General features: G+C 41.7%; 1 protein-coding gene across 1 annotated transcript; it reads right to left on the reverse strand.

Annotated features, from left to right (window-relative positions):
• Window positions 1-839: 839 nt before the first annotated feature.
• Window positions 840-12,322, reverse strand: slc2a15b (solute carrier family 2 member 15b). The gene is made up of 12 exons (XM_076145604.1): window positions 12,207-12,322; window positions 10,215-10,313; window positions 8,756-8,916; window positions 8,508-8,632; window positions 8,144-8,289; window positions 7,861-7,993; window positions 6,989-7,176; window positions 5,310-5,420; window positions 4,816-4,917; window positions 4,524-4,599; window positions 3,063-3,190; window positions 840-1,897 (listed from the first exon to the last, which is right to left on the reverse strand). Exons 1-12 carry the CDS (start codon window positions 12,258-12,260, stop codon window positions 1,673-1,675), a joined length of 1,548 nt encoding a protein of 515 aa, XP_076001719.1. The 5' UTR covers window positions 12,261-12,322; the 3' UTR covers window positions 840-1,672.
• Window positions 12,323-12,685: the final 363 nt, after the last annotated feature.

Raw genomic sequence — 12,685 nt, forward strand, 5'->3', positions numbered from 1 at the left:
TCACGTGTTTGTCCCTTTAATTGAGCAATCACCACAGTATTTGCTCAATTCGAACTTGAACTTGCCAGAAATCCCTCTATTTTGCATGCTGTGTTTATATTTGGATGACAGGGGCATATGGGATCTGTCCAATGGGAATTTTTAATGTTTAACTTTTTAGATTAAGGTCTTGTTGTATTCATGACCTGTTGGATAAAATGTGTTTCCTTCCTTTTTTCTCTATGTAGACTTCGGAACAGTTTAGGTTTTGGCTCCGACTCTGTTTTGGAGCCATTCAAGTTCAGCACTTTGACTTTTGACAATAATTTTTATTTTGGTAATTACTTCATGATATATAGAACGTTGCACTGAAATTGTAATTTTATTATTTTCTCATTTTTTAAGGTGGTTGGTGAGGGGCAATAACACCAGCTAATGATTTTTCATTGCATTTTTATTTTCTATGTATGGGAGCAACTTCTATCTATCAGGAGGCTCCACAGCGAACGCAACACACAAAGCAAACCTCAGCCCTCTAAGAAGCTAAAATAATGATGAAGCGCAAAAGTACTGTTCTGTACTTAAATGCTACTTTGGGGTACAATCAGAGTATCTCTCTTTATACTCTCACTGATCTGTACTCTTATTTTAAATGTTGACATTTTCATTCAATCATCCAACACACAATACAACACAATGTCAAAGAACAAAGAGTCATTTTACACATTCAGGCACTATTTATTTATATCAACCTTATATGCATATTTGATATTTCACATTGTCACCATATTCCACACAGGAAGTTGTCATAAAAAAAACAAATTGACTGAACAAACATGTACAGTGGCTGTCATGTGATGTACTGATAAATTAGAATTATTTAAGAAGGTTTGCATGTGCATATTGATTGACTACTCGACGACTTAATCTCTGATGCAAAAAAAGAGACACACAATCACAAAGTGAATGAACAAACACAAGCTTAAGTTCTGGGTCCTGTAAACATGGGTTAACTGGAAAATATTGCTTCATTCATATGACAACACACAGCCTAAGAGGCCATGTCATAAAATGAAGACATCCACTCTGTACAAGTAAATATGAACAGAGAAATCAGGGGATGTGTGCAAAAAGTGAATCTAATGCACGCAGATTAAAACTCCTGAGAGAGCTTTGGAAAAACAACTCACCTCCCATAAAAATGCTGTAATGTGCAGAGAAATGGATTAACGTGTCACTGATGGTTGATTTGAAACGCGTGACATTCACTGTATCTCACACACAGCACAGCAGCTACGCTTTGACTGGGGATTAACCGTGGAAACAATAAAGGAACTTGAAGGAGTTGCAGTCTGGTCATATGTACAAGAAGGAGCAGCCCAGAGTGTTTTCACATGACATGAATGTGTGCACGTGAATGTGTGTGTGTGTGTGTGTGTGTGTGTGTGTGTGTGTGTGTGTGTGTGTGTGTGTGTGTGTGTGTGTGTGTGTGTGTCTCTGTGTCTCTGTGTGTTTGTGTGTGTGTGTGTGTGTGTGTGTGTATGTGTGTGTGTGTGTGTACAGCAGCACTGTGCTTCGTAGTTTTCACATGAAGCAGAAAATCTCCTTGTGGGCACAATTCCACAATTCCACCTCAAGAAGACAAGAAGCCGCTTGTCTGCTCCTCTCTGCTCCTGTTGGGGGTTTAATCATACTAGCGCATGCTTCCATAGCCGTTCATCATGGTCAGTTTGAGCTGACCTTCCACGGATGTCAACTCCGCACTTTCATTCTCACGGAAGCCGTTGATCGCCGCAAACATCTGACTGATTTCCAGAAAGGTTTTGTTTCTGGTCTCGGGAATGACGAAGATGACGTAGAGCGCCACTGCCAAGCAGATGGCGGAGAAGATCAGGTAGCAGTACGGACCTGTCGCCCTCTGGGTTCAGAAACAAAAGACAAATGGGATTTTTTGAGAAAATAAAGACAAATGTAAACAAACTTCCTAGTGCGTGGAGAGTTTTACAGAGTTGTAGCCACAGATAAAAAAGCAAACCTAAACAGAAACAAGCAACACTATTATAAACTGTAAGTAGATGTACATGCGTCTGCCAAATGATCGTAATGTACATGAGAATGATCTCAAATGTGATCTTTGAAGATACATTTAGGCTGCTGTAGGGTTTATAAGAGCTACTGTACAGGTCATTTCAGTTAGTTTGCCTCAGAATGTGAATGTAAAAAAAAAAAAAAAACAATTTTACATGCACTTGGTATGAGTTTCATCTCTCTGCCTTCATGAAAAAACCGCCAGGGTGTATTTAGACAAGTTTAGCGCAAAGATTGTTAGCAGCTAGCAGCTAACGTAGCGTTGCTGCAAATGTCAAACTGCAGCTTCCAGTGACTCCACAGCAGTTTTCCGAGTTTACTTCTGCCGATAAAGACTAGATTGTAATTTATACTGTATATTATCTTAACAGTGTCAAACATGAGGTGTGTGGCCATGCAAGCACACACTGAGCTGTCAGATCAGACTTTATGTGAGTGCTACATTGTCCTCCAAGGGAAACACAACTGTCCTAATGCCTTTGAGTACTTTTGACTGGAACAACAGAGAGGACAATGACTGAGGCCACCAGTGGAGAGACAGCAAACCATCATTTTAACTGGTGTTTGGAGAGACGCGTTCATTCACAGAAAGCTGGACAGAACACATCACAGCTGCCCTGTGGTGACCCACACACACTCAGGCTGAGGGCTGAAGAAGAGATCTCATAAGAAACAACGTCTGGTGTCCTTCACATGTGCTACATCTTCATATTTAGATCAATCACGATGATCTGATCTTTTCATTTACTGCACCAGGTCATGCAAGCGCACAGCCTGCTGCAGCCTAAGTCCTGCTCGGTGTCTGACCTTGAGCGAGCCAAGAAATATAGCTCAGCTGGAAAAGCCTGTTTCTCCTTACGAGCAGCTATAAGCCAGCAGCCACCCGAATCATCTGTTAGTCAGTTCATACACAATTCAATTCAGGGCGGGAGAAGGTTCTCCACATGAAGCACCAACTCCAAGGCGATAATGATAATGCCCTCTAATGCTCTGACCTCTAGGAAAGGAAAGACGAAGCCAATGGTGCAGTTGGACAACCAGTTGAGGCAGCCTGCCACCGTGTAGGCAGCCGGTCGGTGCGACTGCTTAAACAGCTCGGCTGTGAGGAGGAAGGGCACGCCGGCTTCACGGAGCAAAGGGAAGAAAAGCACAGTGAGTGAGTTTGCAGAGAGTATCCACAGCATATTAATACAGTTCATTAAAGTCTGCAGAGAGCATGTATGATACCTGTATTAGTCTGCCCTAACAAGACATCCTGTCAAACCATTACAATACAAATCACATTCATCAACCACTCAGCACAACTGTATGAATCTACTGGGAGTTGTGAAATGAACATCATTGCGCTCGTTCATCGGATACGTTATCAATATTCCCACTCAGGACAGCAGTCATTCCAAATAAATTGACAATAACAAATGATAAATATTTCTGAAATGTTATTTGATTATATTCCTTTTCATAAACGTCATAATGCATGTTCCTCAGCGATCACACACTGATAAGAGAGCGAGGTGTGTGTCTGCTTGGGTAAGACTCCCAACTGGAAACCACAATGAGAAGAATTTCGCCAGACTCCAGCAATTCATTACTTTGATATGTGGGATGTATGAGATGGAGTCTTCAATTTAAAAACATAATTCTTCATAGTTAGAAGTGAAAGCTATGAAGGAGAAATATGCATTAGTAAAAGCTCTAATGATGGGCTTTCCGAATGATGTCCTCATTATCTGCGCATGATAATTGCATAGAGGAAGGTTTAATATTGTCAAACCAATAACTAGGCCATAATTTGTCAACATCTGTGGTTTGTACGGGGGCTTCATTGTGCATGCAAGGTTTCGTCTGAAGGAAACCAGATTCATCACCGCTAGCTTATGAACAATGAGCCATTAAAAGTCTAATTGCAGCACCAGAAATTCTCGTCTCGGCGCTGAGATATAGATTTTGCCGGCTTGACGAATGACGTTATGTAAACCCGCTTCGTTCTAATTCATCATCCTCGCAGGTCCACTCAACATGGCTCCCAACGATGTAAACTATTCCCTCTTAATTCACTTCACTCAAGTCTGCCATCTTACAAATGGTTGTAAGAATAGATGTACTGTGGCAGTTATGATTTCCTAATTTACAGGAGTAATGAAATACAATATCACTGCACAGTGAGGGGAGGGGGAGGAGGAGCACGGAGGGAGGGAGGGGAGGTTGCTGGCTGCTATTGTGCAAGATTCCAGCAGGGAGCAGTGTTACCTTATGGCAAATGAACACACACACACACACACACACACACTACAGCGTACATACATGTAGGGTAGACTGGAAAAGTTGGGTGCTTGAGGAAGTTTTTCGACAGGGAAAATGAAAACTTACTATGATGATTAAGTTCTACTGCATGTTGCTTTTGTCAGTGTCGATATTAAACAATCTCCTCTTGGTGTGTTTCCTGTAGTTCTTACCTGGTCCTATGCAGAAACCAGCAATTATCCCTACAACACAGCCGACACTGATGTCACGCATGAAGGGCAGCTCTGTCTATAATATAAAGAAACGACACAAGTCATCAATCGCACAGTGTGATACAATATAATAAGAACATTGCACAAAGTTTTAAAAGAATTCAGATGGGATTTTCCAAACTCAGTAAAACCAAGGACACTATATTTCAATGATTCCTATTTCAATCAGGTCATTTCTTACCATCTGATGTCATAAGGTCTTTGACTAGCAGCACATAAAATGAATCTCTACCTGGTAGAGGACAGACACGGTGATCCCGGCACAGCATAGTCCCATGAAGAGGAAGCCCCCGATCATCAGAGGCCTCCTGCCTAGCCGCTCAATGGTAAAGCACTGCAGAAATAAATACATAAATAAATTCATTAATATTCCCTGCTGTACATGGTTGTGTGTGTTACATGGACAATGTATTTCATGACACACGCCTACATAGGTCAGGCAAAAGGTCTTGAAAAATATCAATACATATATGGTACATCACAAAATATTTGAGATAAAACAAAACTTTTTGTAACTGCTCTTTCTTGTGATCTAACATCTTTAAGCAGATTGTTTTGTTTGATAAGCAGTCAAAGTTTGGTGAGGTATAACCACTCCATCTGTCTAAATCAATACAGTTGATGCTCACTTACTTTATGGGCTAAGCTCAGAACATATCAATCAATCCCCACTCTGGTGCAACACTTTTTTTTAACCGTGCTCAAAGTGTAAACATGCCTGCTTACCCCCACCATTCCAGAGATGACCTCAATGGCCCCAGTTCCCACTGTTGTGTATTGGATATGAGGTTCTGGGATCCCGGCGTTCTTGAATATGTCGTTTGTGTAGAACCAGATCTGAAAAAGACAAAAACAGGATGCTCACAAGAGTGTGTGGGACCATATAAACGCACACAAACACACACAGACACACACAGACAGACAGTTTTGGAGTTCCCCTTGTATCGTGGGGAGATGAACACAGTAATCATCATCATCAGGTCGACCATCAGTCATGTGTTTGAGATGCAGCCCTTCATCAGCATGGAATTCTGACAAGCTCTCCCCCTGAAATTAATTTGCGTTATTCTCATTAATCACACTTTGCCGTTGCAACATCCATCACTGATGTGGTGCGGACAAGATCGTGACCGTGCAGTTCAATGCTGTCTTGTTGATTTAGTAACCATACATGTAGCGTTTCATCAACATTCCAGCACTGAAATATGGAAACACGTGCATATCCAAGCATAATGTATGAATGCACGGATTAATTGAACTGCCGTGTAAGAATTTATTTTTTCCGTTAATTCATTAACCTACTCCATCCCGCCCATGCATTCTAGCTCTTTCCAAGTCTTTCCTGGACCACCTGACTGATCTAAACCCCTCCAGCTTCTCTGGGTTGGACCACCAGGCTCTCCGCAACCAGAGGCCGTCCTCAGCGAGTGCCTGATCTGCCTCCGCTGAATCCAGGCGGCAGCACCTTAACTCCGAGGTCGTTCCAGATCGCTGAGCTCGTCATTCCGCCACACAGAGCGACCCACGGCAGGAAATGGTTCATTCATTTGTTACTGCATGTGGGTAACTGTGAGGATGCTGCTCTGTGCTCACAGTCTGCTGCAGCATCAAAATGAAACTTTCCTCTTTGAACTTCTTCATCAGTCTAAAAGGCATTCATCCATAAAACTATGGAGTATCAGTATGGATTATGTTTTGCTTTTACTAATAGAGATGCTATCCTTAATTTGATAGTTACTTCATATTTCAGACTCCTCAGGTTTAAATCTTAGCTCAGTTTCTGTTAAATCCAGAAGACAGATTCAAACCCGAACACCATTAAAGAGGATGCTTTATCTACGATATCTGGCCTCTCTCCTCCAGGCTCCATCAGGTTCAACCTCAATCCAATGCCAACTTGAACAAGTTTCAACTTTCTCACTGTAGAGGGAATGGACGGCCTATTGCATCAGCCAAAACATCCCACTCTCCCAAAACACCTTGTGATGCACATGATAAATGCTCACTGGCCAGGAGAGCCTTTAAGTAGAAAGAGTAGAATTCAGTTTACATAGCTTCACCGTGACTCTTTATTATCTGCATTAAAGTTACACTGTTTTTACAAACAGTATTTTTTTTGTCTGTTTTTACAAATCCACATGAAGATGAACTCCACTTAGTCGACTCAGATCCTGTTGATTTTTAGATACTATTGACTCTGTTGACTGAGAAGTCAGATCCTGTTAAAACTGGTGCAGCACACCTCTAGGCCAACAGAGCAGACAAACAAGTGATACAGCACAAAAATATAAAGTTAAACTAGTTCTCCTGAATATCAGCGGTTAGTTAGATGTGTGTCTTCCCAAACCTTTACCTGTGTGTGGCCCTGTAAAAACAAGCAAAGATGATTGTAAGTCAGCAATTACCGCATCAATGCCAGACAGCTGCATGCCGATGTTGACCACGATGATGGTGATGACCTGCCAGCGAACACAGCGGTCCGTCAGCAGTCCCAGGACAGAGACAGACTTTATGGAGGACAGAGTGCGCTGCTCCTCCTGCATCTCCTCCACCTCTGCCTGGATGTTGCCTTTGCAGCGGTACCACTTCAGAGCTGCAGAAAACAAAGACACAATGAGCCACAAACTGCAGGTCCAGGCCCTCATTCCTGGTGAGCGGACCAAAGCTGCTAACCATGCCTCATCATCATAACATGTATATTTCCCCAAGATACTGACTCAAGCTTGATATCACACACACTCAGACTTACGGTTATGTTTGTTTGCCATCCTCACAGCAAATGCAATCTATGTTGATTTGACAAACACCATAATTGGAGGGAGTTTGGTGGAATTGGATTGTTTGTCGCATGTTTTCTGGCAGCTAAATCTCTTGGATCAGCGTTACGAAGAGATGAGAATGAGGTCCCAGCAGTGAAACTGGTACATTTTCATTTGTACTGACGCAGAGTTCAATGATATTTAAAAATGAAGTGAATGAAAAAAAATCTGCTTTTCAATTATAATGTGTGAAAGATGCAAAAAGCCAACAGCACTTACAATAAATATACTGTATTTATGTACATATTTAGTTTTTTAATGAACTGTGTGATTAAACCTCTTGACTTTCACTCCTTAACTGAAAACATGGAAATGTCTGTTACCTGTGGATTATTATTATTGTTATTATTATTATTAGTATTATTAGTATTATTAGTATTATTTTGTCACTGGAACCTGATGACTTTGAAGAAGAAGAAACAAGAGAATACTAGAAAATCAAATGTCTTCTGTCCTACCTGCGATGGTAGCATGAACATTCCCCTTCTCCATTAACAGGTACCGTGGACTCTCTGGAAACCATGGCAACAGCATCACCTGGATCATGTTAGGAATCACCACAAGGGACAGGAGCAGAGGCCAGTACTCCTCCTGTGGAGAAACACAAACGACTTTAAAACTGCAATGTGTCATAAGTTTACCTTAATTAACTAGCAGCTACATCCCTGAGATTAATGTACTTATTACAGCGCATAATTACAGAACAAAGTAAATGTACTGTGTTATATTTCATCTCTGTACCTTCCCTAGGAGTTCACTGAGCCCCAGAACCTGAGCCATGAAGACTCCGAGGCAGATATGGATGCTGGGCACGAGGCCCAAGAAGCCTCGCAGGTTCTTTGGGGCAATTTCCCCCAGATACATCGGCACCACGCTGAGAGAGATACCTAATGGGAAATCAGAACAGAAATGAACAGATTAACACTAGTACAAGATAAAGACAATATAAATGAATGATTTACAACAACAATGTCGTGAATACCAAAAACACATTTGGCCATTTACATCCCAGAATAGGCTAAATAAAGATGATACTATCACTTCAAAAGCAAAACATGATGTATTAGAATGTAGTGTAGGTCACTGAGGACCCATGCAGGCCTACCTGAGTGAACCCCTGTGATGAAGCGGCCAACGATGACCATGAGCGGAAGCCGACACGCTCGACTGAAGCCCATGAAAGCCCCACCCACAACCACCAGCAGGGAAGATCTGACCAGCGTCCCTTTCCTGTTTGGACACGCACATGCTCGCTTTAATTGTTTTGCTCACATAACATATGAGACAATCGTGACATATTTCACACACACACATCACATACACACACACACACACACACACACACACACTAACCTTCCATATTTGGTGACGAGTGTGCTCACCAGCAGAGCTCCGGTCATACCGCCAATAGCAAAGATTGACACAGTGAGTGAGTACAAGAGCGTGAGGAGCTCCTCGTCTGCTGCCCAGCCATAACTCTCTACTATACTCTGGTTGTAGAAGTCCTTGATGTACTGGTGAAGACAAAGAATACATGTCAATGTCTATATAAAATGTATCTAAGTCATGCTTTTAAACTGCTAAAAAGAAAAATCTAAAACATTTTATTAAACAAATAATTTGGTCGTTAAAGTAATTATGGGACTCTGATCGTTGATGTGTACTTAAATGAACATATAGGTCTTAGATAATGTACTTTGACTACAAGAGCGACAAACTATAACCGCTACTGCTCAAGATGTTCACAGTTATCTGTTCAAGTGTGACAATGGGACAAATCCTGTTTCCATGGCAGTTACATAGCAGCCACATTCACCTTCAACAACATTAACTATTAGGCTTCTATTTTAGTCAATCCAACCGCAGAGTGCAAAGCTAATTGTACCATATGGCATAATGGCACATTTTTGGTATTTTGGTGGGCTAAACTGCATGGAGACAGAATTCATTAGTGTTATAGGCTTGCTTATGGGGCGGTAACCATGTTTATCAAACACACTGGCTGCTGCGGTCCCTTTTAAAGGCCGTTCCTTGTCCAACACATCATGCTGACAGTTTGTTTATGGAGGACTCAGCAGCAAAAGTCTAACAATGCTGTTTGAGTTAATTTTGTCTTGACATACTTGAAAGTCCAACTGTCATCACTAGCTCTCCTTTATCATGGCCGTCTGCCTAAAATCAACAGTTGAGGAGGTCCGTAAGAAGTTTAGCGCTCTTACAGTATAATCTAATTTAATGTCTTAGACACAAAGCCAGACCTACACGACTGATACAGAAAGATTCAGGGAAGGGAAGATCTGTTTAGTTCTTCTGAGGCCCTCAGGTTGTACCCACACCAGTTTAGAACAGAGAAGCACCTGACGTGAAAGCAGAACATTGAACGGGAGTCGTCAAGTGCCGAGTGGGTCAAAGTGCATGAAATGTGGCACTGACACAAAAAAATGCCATCATGTGCACATGGACCAGGCTTTCACACATGACTGTCCATAGCCAAACAGGAATGGTCACAGCTAATGTGTTCATAAGTCACAACACAGCAAATCCACCAGGTCAGGAGCAAAGAGCACATGATGGACAAAATGACAGATAACAGCAGCTTCCAGATTTGATACACAAATCCACATGACTCCACATGACAATGAAGTCAACTCAGTTAACTCAGACCCTGTTCATTTTCAGATCCTGTTAAACCTGATGGAGCACACCTTCAGGCCAACAGAGCAGACAAACCAACATTTGAAACAATCTAGATCATAAAACTAGAGGTGTGATGGCAACGAGCATGATGACGATGCTTATGTTGAGGACAAACCTGTGCAGGAGAGTTGACAACTGCCAAATTGTAGCCATACAGCATGGAGCTTCCCAATGAGGCCAGGAAAGCAACTGCAAGCAGTGACTTTGTGAGATGCTGAGGGAAAGATGAGGAAAGAAACATTTAAAGCAACAATTAAAGCAGCGCAAAAGGTGAGAGATCAGTTAGAGATCTGAACGTAGATGAATGGTACTTCTATCTAATATTGCATTAAAATTCAATATTGCGACCTGCTATCGCTCAAAAATTGATTGACAGGTTATTAAAATGTGGATCAACTGTGAACAACAATCAAATCTGAGGCCTTAATGCTTTATGATGGGTGTATGTGTGTTCACTTCATCCGTATTTGAAAGCTCAAAAAGTCAAGCTCATAAATCATATATGTGAATAAGTGCTTGTTTACATTGAGGAGTTATGCAAAACTCCAACACAGCCTATAGATTTTACTGTATGAAATATAAGAAGGGTGCATAAGCTTCCTCTGACCTACAGAAAACAGCTTATAGAAACAAATCTGACCAGGATTTTCACAACTCAACACTCTAAAGCAGTTACTATAGCAAAGGCTCAGTGCAGAAGAGTTTGTGGTAATGAGAAAGAGCCTTAATTTAATGTCTTATATAGAAAAGAGCATTGAAGATCACAACTCCACCAGCAAACTATCTACACACTGATAATATTTACCACAGAAACAATGAGTGTATGATGTACTTGATCACACAAGCATGCACACAGCATCGTTATTGGGCTACATGTGAGTGTGTGATCTCTGGACCCGGTTGCAGAGTTTAGAGGCACTGAGCAGCTCATGACTGAATCACCTAGAAGTGAAACAAAAGTAGCAGCTGGACTGAGGTCTCAAATATTCCTCAGCAGCTGCCAAACACACAATCAGCAGAGTGACAACGGCATCGATTTCCAGGCCCAGAGCTCATGAAAAACAGAGATAACCAGATATCTCTTAAGGATGATAACCAGAGCTTCAATGTTGCTAAGGTGTTTTTTGAGGGTATGTGTAAATGTAGCAGCTGGACACTTCTAAGGCCACACCAAAGTCTCACAAGCAACACCAAGTTTCCTAAATGACACAAATGTGCTACTATCTGCTTGGCGGCCATCCTAAATTCCTGCATAACGAGCTTAACTCAGGACAGAGGGTCAGTGGGACTTAACGTCTTTGTGAAGGTCCACAATTTTGGGAGGCGGATGCTGCTCGCTGCACAAAACAAAACCAGCAAATCTCAACCCAAAAGAAATACGTTGTGTTCTTGTCATTGTATTTCCCAGCAGTGTCTAAAAACCGAAAGTCCTGACTACAAATTCACATTGATGTCACTGTGATCCAACTGATACAAACATCCAGGATGTGTTGCTCAGAAACAAGGTTTTCTTTGTGTTCAGACGCTCGCAAGAGGAAAAGGGCAAACTCTCTGCTTTGAGGGAACAGTGGAGCACAGATGCTTTAAAGAAACTTAATTTAGCCGGTAATGGCCCGATGGAGCAAATTAGACCACTACACGTGAAAAATGGCAGATAAGAGACAACGCTAGGCTGTAAGCAATCAATTTATGTTGATTACCAGGCAGCTGCACTGATGTTCATGTGAAGTCGAGGCCCAGACTTTGTTATAGTTTTCTTGAGACTCTACTAGATTTTTTACAAAGATCCCAGCTGACTGGAGCAAAACAGTCTGACTAGATGATTCAAGGCCACACACCAGTTCAACAACCTCCCTTTATTGAAACGTTAATAGTTTATATGTCCTGCTAAGCTCGAGTCCTTTGGGTATGGATACCTGTCACTTTGGCAGTCACTGATCTGACCCATGTTACCAATTCAACAGCTTACTTTAAGAAAATAGGTTAAATCTGGCATGCAAGCTCAGCATGGATATCTGAACTGCAGGTAAGGTGAGTACGCATGCGCAATAACAGCGCAGAAGTGAGCATATAAGACCAACTATTTGATAAATGTGAAACTTCTTACCGTGCTGATTTTCGCATTGTTTCTTATTAACAGTTCCTCCGCCATGTAACTCATAAATAATTAGTCCCAGTTTAGTGTGATCGGGTCCTTGGGAGATGATGATGGGAGCTGTCTCATCCGAGCAACTTTCCACAAGTCTCCAGGGTCTCACGTCCTCATTAGTAGGCTGCAGTTACGCTCAAGGGCAGCGCGCAGGGGGGCGGGGCGCCATCCAAGCCCCGCCTGCTAATGTAATACATACATGCTTGCACAATCTTTATAAGTTCTTCCCCTGAGGCCACAGTGATGGAACATGACTCATTGAGAAATTATTGCATATAACTAGTTACACAATAAAACAGAATTGGAAGAAATTATTAATGTTAAAATGAAGCTAAAATGTCAGATACATCACCAGGGCAACAACAGTAGGAATTAGTGAGAACATGAAGTGAGTTGGAAAACATTGATACAGTATATTTATGAAATTTGCAAAATAA

The sequence above is a fragment of the Genypterus blacodes genome, unplaced genomic scaffold (genome assembly GCF_046128005.1).
Source record: "Genypterus blacodes isolate CSIRO-AG114 ecotype Tasmania unplaced genomic scaffold, CSIRO-AGI_Gbla_v1 ptg000030l_1, whole genome shotgun sequence".
NCBI lineage: Eukaryota > Metazoa > Chordata > Actinopteri > Ophidiiformes > Ophidiidae > Genypterus > Genypterus blacodes.

Excerpts from the sequence above, each read along its gene's own strand:
- slc2a15b (XM_076145604.1), bottom strand. The coding sequence starts at position 12,260 with ATGAGTTACATGGCGGAGGAACTGTTAATAAGAAACAATGCGAAAATC. Across the intron at positions 8,633-8,755 it reads CTCGTCACCAAATATGGAAG|GAAAGGGACGCTGGTCAGAT; the intron begins GTTAGTGTGTGT and ends GTGTCCAAACAG. Across the intron at positions 4,918-5,309 it reads TCATCTCTGGAATGGTGGGG|TGCTTTACCATTGAGCGGCT; the intron begins GTAAGCAGGCAT and ends TTATTTCTGCAG.